General features: G+C 41.7%; 1 protein-coding gene across 2 annotated transcripts in view; it reads right to left on the bottom strand.

The window, feature by feature from the left end:
• Positions 1 to 7,159, bottom strand: part of Pdss1 (decaprenyl diphosphate synthase subunit 1) — a 43,341-nt gene extending 36,182 nt beyond the window's left edge. The window contains exons 1-3 of one of the 2 annotated variants that reach the window (XR_009592948.1): positions 6,846 to 7,159; positions 1,730 to 1,794; positions 1,249 to 1,369 (exon numbers count right to left, since the gene is read on the bottom strand). Coding sequence is in view for 1 of the 2 variants with exons in the window: in XM_021654588.2 (XP_021510263.2) it covers positions 1,249 to 1,369; positions 1,730 to 1,794; positions 6,846 to 6,974 (315 nt within the window). In the remaining variant the exon portion in view is untranslated. The remainder of the gene's footprint in view (positions 1 to 1,248; positions 1,370 to 1,729; positions 1,795 to 6,845) is intronic. The other variant, XM_021654588.2, reaches the window with a different exon arrangement.
• Between the last annotated feature and the right edge of the window lie 405 nt (positions 7,160 to 7,564).

Here is a 7,564-nt window from a genome sequence, read left to right on the forward strand (position 1 = left end):
AAACACATGAAAGTACTTAGGTCAGCAGGAAGAAGGAAGAGAAGGGGTTAGAATTGAAATGAGTATGGCCAAGATATATGATGTATTTAGAAAGGAAACAAAACAAAACAAAACAAAACAAAACAAAAAACTATGGGAAATACTAAGCGTAGAAAGAGGTGGGAAGGGGGAAGAACAGATATGAGCAATGCAGAATATATACATGTATGAAAATGTAATAATGCCATTATTTTACAAATAATACCCAATAAAACATAAGGATAAAAAATAGGGAAAAAGCTGTACATGGTAATGCATGTTTATAACTGTAATTCTAGTCCTTGGAAGGCTGCAGCAAGGTGGTATGAATTCAAGGATGCACTGGGCAACATAGCAAGACCGTGCTTCAAATTCAAAAACAAAATAAATAAAGATGGATTCAATGGGTAATATATTAGTAATTTCTCAAAAGTCCAGAAATGTGAATATTGCATGGAGGTAGGCTCGAGGAAACATTGGCTGGGTTTGCTTTGAGAACAGAGAGGGTGTGTACTTATTATATCTACCACTCAAGGTTTGGGGGATCAAACCCAGATCCTCATGTTTGCACCCCATCTGAAGTTTTTGTTTGCTTGTTTTTTACTGTACAGTTCACATCAGTGTTAGCAACTGTGGACACAGAGGCTACCGTCATGGTTTGTTTTGGCACACTACATTATAAGCGGCCTAGAGGAATAGGCTTGCCATAATCCAATCCACACCCTGGGCAGTGTTATTTAATCCACATGACACTTTACATGAGTTGAAAGTAGAAAGTCACATTTGGAGCAGCTTAGCAATGGCACTGTTAAATATTGAAGACAATCAGAGGAGTCACTGGGTGACGATACGTGCAAAGAAGGAAGGTTCGATGCTCCTGAACAAGCATGTGCTTCCCAGACCTATTTTCTTCACCTTTCCAACTCTGCAGTAACATGTACTGTATCCTCCATACTGCCCAGCACCAGGCTGCACAGTTGTTGCTGAGGTAACATATGAAGCTTGAACATGCAAAATGAAGGGCAATGTCATAGCTGTTTATTCACTTGTTTGTTATTTGAGATAGGGTTTCATATTGTGGCCTAGATAGGAACTTACTAGCCTTGAACTGGTCCTCATATCTCAGCTTCCCAAGCGCTGGGATTTTAAGAGTGAGCCAACATGAAATGTCTGCACTGTTGGCTTGTAATTCTAAAATGTTCCTAGGTTTCAGTACAATAAAACCCTTACCTTTCTAATGTCTTCATACAGACCTTTCAAGTCTCTCCAGGCAAGTTTAAAAGGATCAGTGTACTTCTCACCACTCTGTGTTTGACTACAACAGCACACTGCTGGTGTCCTTTGGTGAAACCTGGTGAGTGAAAAAGCACAGGACTCCACTTCTAAGAATTACACACACATACAAATTTATATCGTAGAAAGACGAAGTTGATTCGTTAGAAATCAAATATCAATCTGCAAAGGTCCTCATAATTTAGAAACACATATAGAATTCCGATCTTGCTAAATAATACATTAATAGGTCTTTTCATGAACAGGACCTCAAATACCAAATCAGAGAAAGACTACATTATGTTCATTGTATTCAAATTTTACTATATTCATATTTTTTGAAATAAAGCAGACTATCATGACTTTTACTCAAACATATTAATTTGTTAGCCTAGCAGAAGAAAAAATAGAAGTTTACTAGCAGTGATTATAAACTTACTGTGATATACTGTTCACACTTGGGAAAGCAGATGCTAAAGTCTTCACCAGACTAAAATAGGGCATCTGTAAAACAAAAGTATGAAGAAACCTGTAAGAATATCCCTGGAAAGCTTACTCATTACAAGTATCCCAATAACTCATAACAAATGTTATCTTCCAGTCAGCCACTTAAAAAGGTTATAAATCTTAGAGAAAAAGAAAAATTAGAAGTTGCCTTTCCCGAATGTGAAGGCAGTATGCATCAGATCAGAACATAGGAATCAGACAAAAACAGCAGCCAGTCCTAGTATAGGAATCAGACAAAAACAGCAGCCAGTCCTAGTATAGCAGGCTTGTAATCCCAGCTACTCAGGAAGATTAGAGTATCTTTTAAATTCTTGAAACACACAAGATACCAAAAGCATTTGGGATGTTTAGGAGAAGACTCTATCATGAAGGAAAGAATTGACATTTATATAAATGATGCCTATGCTGTTATTGTTATTAAATGTATTTGGAAATGGTGCTTATGAGTAAGTAATGTTTTATAAACAAATGGACTAGGAGGATAGCCCAGTGGTAGAATATGTGCTTGCCTGACACAAACTACCACCAACCTCAGGGGCATTTTGATAATATGATCAAAGACCCAAGAATCATCTGAGCATGGTAGGGTATACCTCAGAATCCTAGCACGTGGAGCTCAGGGGAGCAGATGGACCACAAGTTCAAGGTCAGCCTAGAATTCATAAAGGACTGAGAGAGAATATCAATGAATTACAATCTCGTTTTTTCTTTTTTTGTATACCACTTCTAAACAATTCAGAGGTATTAACAAATACTGATTCTAACAATTTATATTACTATTCTTTTAGAAATAAGGTTTATTTTTATATGTATGTAGGGTGTCTAGCCTGCGCTATATATACATATATGTATATATATATGCATATAATGAATTTATGGCATGGGCATAAAAACATCTGATGTTGGTATATCTCAAGAAGGGAATCTGGAATGCCAACAAATCCCTGTGGCCTTCTTCAAATTCTAGAGAATAGTTAGTATAAATGATGTTCCCACGCCTCAGACATCTTTCTGAAGATAAATAATGCTGTGTTCTATATAACCTTGAACATATTGGGTTGTGAGGTAGGCTTCCTTACTGAACTGTAAACTCCTGTTCTCTAAAGAGCTGTGATAATAAAACTAAACTTTGTTGTGCATATTATAGTCAAGTGCTTGACTGCCTTGAGTCCTTTGGTTTCCTGCTTCGGTTTTCTTGGCATTAATCAGGAAGCAACTTGGCCAACTTCTTCCAAAATGTCTATGCATCACATATGTGCAGTGCCAAGGAGACCAGAAGAGGGTGTTAGAACTCCTTGGAACTGGAGTTACAGGCCATGTGGATGCTGGGAATTAAACCCACGTCCTTTGGAATAGTGGTCAGTGCTCTTAACCACTAAGCCATCTCTCTAGCCTCATATACTACTATTCTTAAGGACAGGATAAAAGCATTTTAAAAACTACTAGTTTACTAATCTAATTGGGTAAGGACTTTATATACAGTATGTGAAGAAAGCTTCTTGACTAAAAGGAATGAGTTCGAAAATAAAATGTATGCTTCTTAGTAAAAAGTCTTATGCTTTAAAACCATGATTTTTTTTTCCAGAGCCTCACAACTACTGTTTATTTTTTTTGAAACAATATCCCACTATGTATTCCTGGCTGGCCTTGAACCTTGCTTTGCTGCCTTTGCCTCCTGAGTGCTGTGATTAAAGGTGTGTAGTACCATATCCACATCTGGCCACAACTACTTTCTTTAAATTGCATTAGTTAGTTTATTTAGTTTGTGTATGTATCTGTATGCACAGATATCCATACCATGGCACATGTGTGTAGGCCAGAAGACAATTTGAAGGTTTTTTCCCTTCCACCACGTGGGTCATGAGGATCAAACTCAGGTTGTCGGGCTTCAAAACTGGGTGCCTTTATCCAGAGTTACCTAATTAGTGCACTTATTTTTAAAGTTAGAAAACTTGGATTCCAGAAAAGTCAAGCCTGAAGATCTGACTTACAAACATGATTACAAATACAAACAAAAAACACCTTCAGCATTGTGTGCACTATCATCTCATTAAAAATCTCTATGTAGGCACACAAAATTAAAACACAGAGACTGAACAGGGCTTAGAAAAATGTGAGTCTGTGGTTATAATCATTATTTTGAACCAAGTAGGAGTGGTCTTGCTTTAGTTACTTATTTTTGATATTTATTTTCTGATTTTGCTCAACTGAACCATAAATTGCTTTACTATAGAACATATGAATCAGGGCTGTGCCTCCCACCAACACTTTAAGACAGTCTTATATTGGGCTTGTAAGGTCCTTAGTTCAATTCCCAGCAACCACATGGTGGCTCAGAACCATCTGTAGGGAGATCTGTTGTGCAGGTACACATGCAGGCAGAATGCTGTATAAATAATAAATAAATCTTAAAAAAAAGAAAAAAATTAAAAAAAAAAACAGTCTTATTATTCAGCCCAAGCTGAACACTGCTCCTGATGCCTCAGCTGCTTAAGCATTGGGTTAGCACTAAAGGTACCACTCTGCCCATCAAGTGCATCTTAGAGGAAGAGTTACAACTATTCAGTCTAAGACCTGATGATGCTCCCTTAAATGATATGGAATATTAAAACTGCAGATTAATATAGGGTACCCTTTGCCACTAAGCAACTTAAAGACTATTGATTGCATAGTTTTTAGAGGATAAAGTGGTAAAATATAAAAAATTTCTGGCTGGACTGCTTTGTGACCCCTTTCTATCCATAACTACTCATAAGAAGATGCTGAATCTTATAGAAGGTAGTTGGCTGAGACACCAACATATAGTATACATTCCTTTTTATTTCCTCTGCAGTTCTGAGCTCAACCCAGAAAGTTGCCAATGACAGACAAGTGTTCTCTACCACTGAACTATATCTCTCAGCCCCAAGGAAAAATTAAAGATAGTATCTACTTTTACATCCTCAGCTCCATCCATAGCAAAGATTAAAGACAGTATCTATTCAAATCAAGCTGTATTCTTGGAGCTACCTTTGGGGCAGTGTTTTCCAAAGGAAGAGAATCATGTTATTAAAATGAAGCTGTGCAACTAGTTCGGTGGCTCACTGATGATGGCAGTGAAGACAAATTTTCCACTGTGATTCTATTCCCTCTTTTTATATCATTTATTGAAAGTCAACTCTGCCCATTAAGATGTACTTCTTCTTTCCTAAAGGTTCCAGATAGCCCAGTTTGACACTGAACTCACCAAGTAGCCAAGGATTACTTTGAATTCCTGATCCTCCCACCTACTTACCTAGTGCTGTACAGACTTAGCTAAGAATTGACTTTCTTTTTTTTTTTCTTTTTTCCATTTTTTTCAAGACAGGGTTTCTCTGTGCAGCCTTGGCTGTCCTGAAACTCACTCTGTAGACCAGACTGGCCTCAGACTCACAGGTCTCTGCTTGCCTCTGCCTCCCAAGTGCTGGGATCAAAAGCATGCACCACCACAACCAGCTTAGAATTGACTTTTTAAAATATGAGAAATTGCTCAATATGAATCAAAGACAAAGGTGGGTGTGGCCACACAGGTGTGAAAACACTGTGTTGCCCTAGGGGTGGGGTGGGAACTGAGGCAGGGCTATTACCATGCATCTGAGGTCATGCTCAATTAGATAGTAAATTCCAGGCCACCCTGGGCTAGTGTGATATCATGTAGGGAGTCAAATTTTTGCTCTTTGGCCTTACGGTCTGTAGTCCTTGAGAGAACAGAAGTAATGAAAGCACTCATGCCTAAAGTAGACACATGAATTCTAATATACTTGTAGTGGAAAATATTAACACATTAACCAGAAAAACATCCTGCTGGCATCATCAGTTACTCTCTCTTTGCTCAAGGAGACAGATATGGAAGCCAATGACACAGAAGTCTTCCAGAAAAGCACCCTTTCTTTCTTTCCCTTCTTCCTTCCTTCCTTTCTTTTTAGAAACAGCGAAGACAAAAAGTATCCCGTGCATCTTGTAGTGGATGCATCTCTTTCTCTAAAACATGTCTGCATGGAAATCAAAACCAAAACCAAAACCAAAGGCCTCTGAAGTCTAGCTTACAATACTGAAATGGATCCTGCAAAGCCTATCTTCCGACATGACCTCTTTCTCTTATGTATTATTCTTCCTATTTAGATCAGCTTGCATTTTTCCTCCAAATTCTTTTTTGGATAATTTGTTACATATTTCGTATTGGTATAGTGTTTGATAAGTAAACTAACGTAGGAAGTGTATAAAATCTTACTAAAATCACCTGAATTTAAGGGGATTCTTTTTTGAGACGAAAGGTGAACCTTCAAACATTTACTGTGCGGCTAGAAAACCCAAAGTGAAAAGCCTCTAACTTCAGAAGTCAGTCTGTGGATGTTGCCAGGTAATGCCAACGGCACGGACTGACCCCACTTACACAGAAAGCAGAGAGCCATTTACAGGGCTAGTCTGACCGGAGAAAATGAAATTGGAGCCAAACGAAGTAGGATAGAGTTTCAAGGAATCACGTTTACTGAGTTAAGTGATTTTACTTCAGTGAAATCATGGGTCTCTCATGACACCCTCCGGCTGGTCTCCTAGTGTCCTTCCAGCGCCTTTCAGGTGTGCATTTCTTCGAAAGCACCTGCAGCACTGAAGTCGGTTCCACCCCTGGGTACCGCCACGGCGTCGCCACACACCCTTTCCGAATTCTGAGGCTAACGGGATCGGAAATCCGAAATTGCTAGGAAAGTGAGAGCAGAGGTCCCTTCGGCTCCGGTGTTTCTGCAGAAGGAACTGCGTCGTCCCGACACACCCTAGCAGTCCCAGGTTCTCTCTGAATTAACAGGGCTGTGCGCCGCCGCTTCCCCTAATCAGCCCCTCTGTCCCCCGGGCGCCCGGGCAGCAGCTCCGCACTTCGGGCCCCGAGACTACTCCCTTTCCCCGGCCTCCCACCCAGGGACCCTGCACGCCAGGCCCCGGCGCACGTGCGTGTCCTCCCATTCATTCGGTCGCCGGCTGTCATTGGCACGGTGACCTCTACAGCACAGGCAGCGCGCGCGTCGCGGCCTCACCTGCGCGCGGGTGTCCGAGGCGGCGCGCATCCCGAGCGGCTCCGCACAGCTAGGGTGTCCCAGCCGCGGGCTCCCGGCCACCTGCCTCCAAGAGCAGCCGCGCCGCCAGCACCACCAGCGCAGAGCCATGGTGCGAGTCTGAAAGTCGCGGCGGGCGGTGGCTCCGCCTCTGCCCCAGGCCCGGACCCGGAGCCGGAAGCTGAGCACCGGAAGCGTGTGGCCGCACCCTGTTCCAACCCGGTCCCGGAGCGCTGTCGCTCGCCCCGGCAGACCCTCCTCTGACCCGCTTGCCCTGACCGGTAGCCGCGTCCGCTTTTAACCAGGCGTGTGCATCCGAACTGTTGTCCTACGCGGGACAAAGCGTGCAGAAGTCGGGTTCCGCTGCCCACCAACCCCGAGGCTACGGTTTCCTCAGTGCTGTTTGCCAAGCTCCGGGTTGAGGACTTTTGCACTCCCTCCTGGAAGTGCCAACTTTCTGTAATTAGTCTATGCTGAGGGTTATTGTGAGGTAGGCCAAGTTGGCCTCATCTCTCGGCTTTTGAAAGCATTAGAGTTTAGATTTAGAGTTTGATAGTTTTATTCACGTGTAGGTATACGAGACCCACTCTTGGGTGTAATGAATTACACGAAATTAATTTTTTTAGACGTTCCCTTCCTGTATACCAGATTGACTTCGTGTAGACCACGTTAGGTTCAAATTCACTGTCTTTCTGCCTCAG

Source organism: Meriones unguiculatus, chromosome 7, assembly GCF_030254825.1.
Source record: "Meriones unguiculatus strain TT.TT164.6M chromosome 7, Bangor_MerUng_6.1, whole genome shotgun sequence".
Classification (NCBI taxonomy): domain Eukaryota; kingdom Metazoa; phylum Chordata; class Mammalia; order Rodentia; family Muridae; genus Meriones; species Meriones unguiculatus.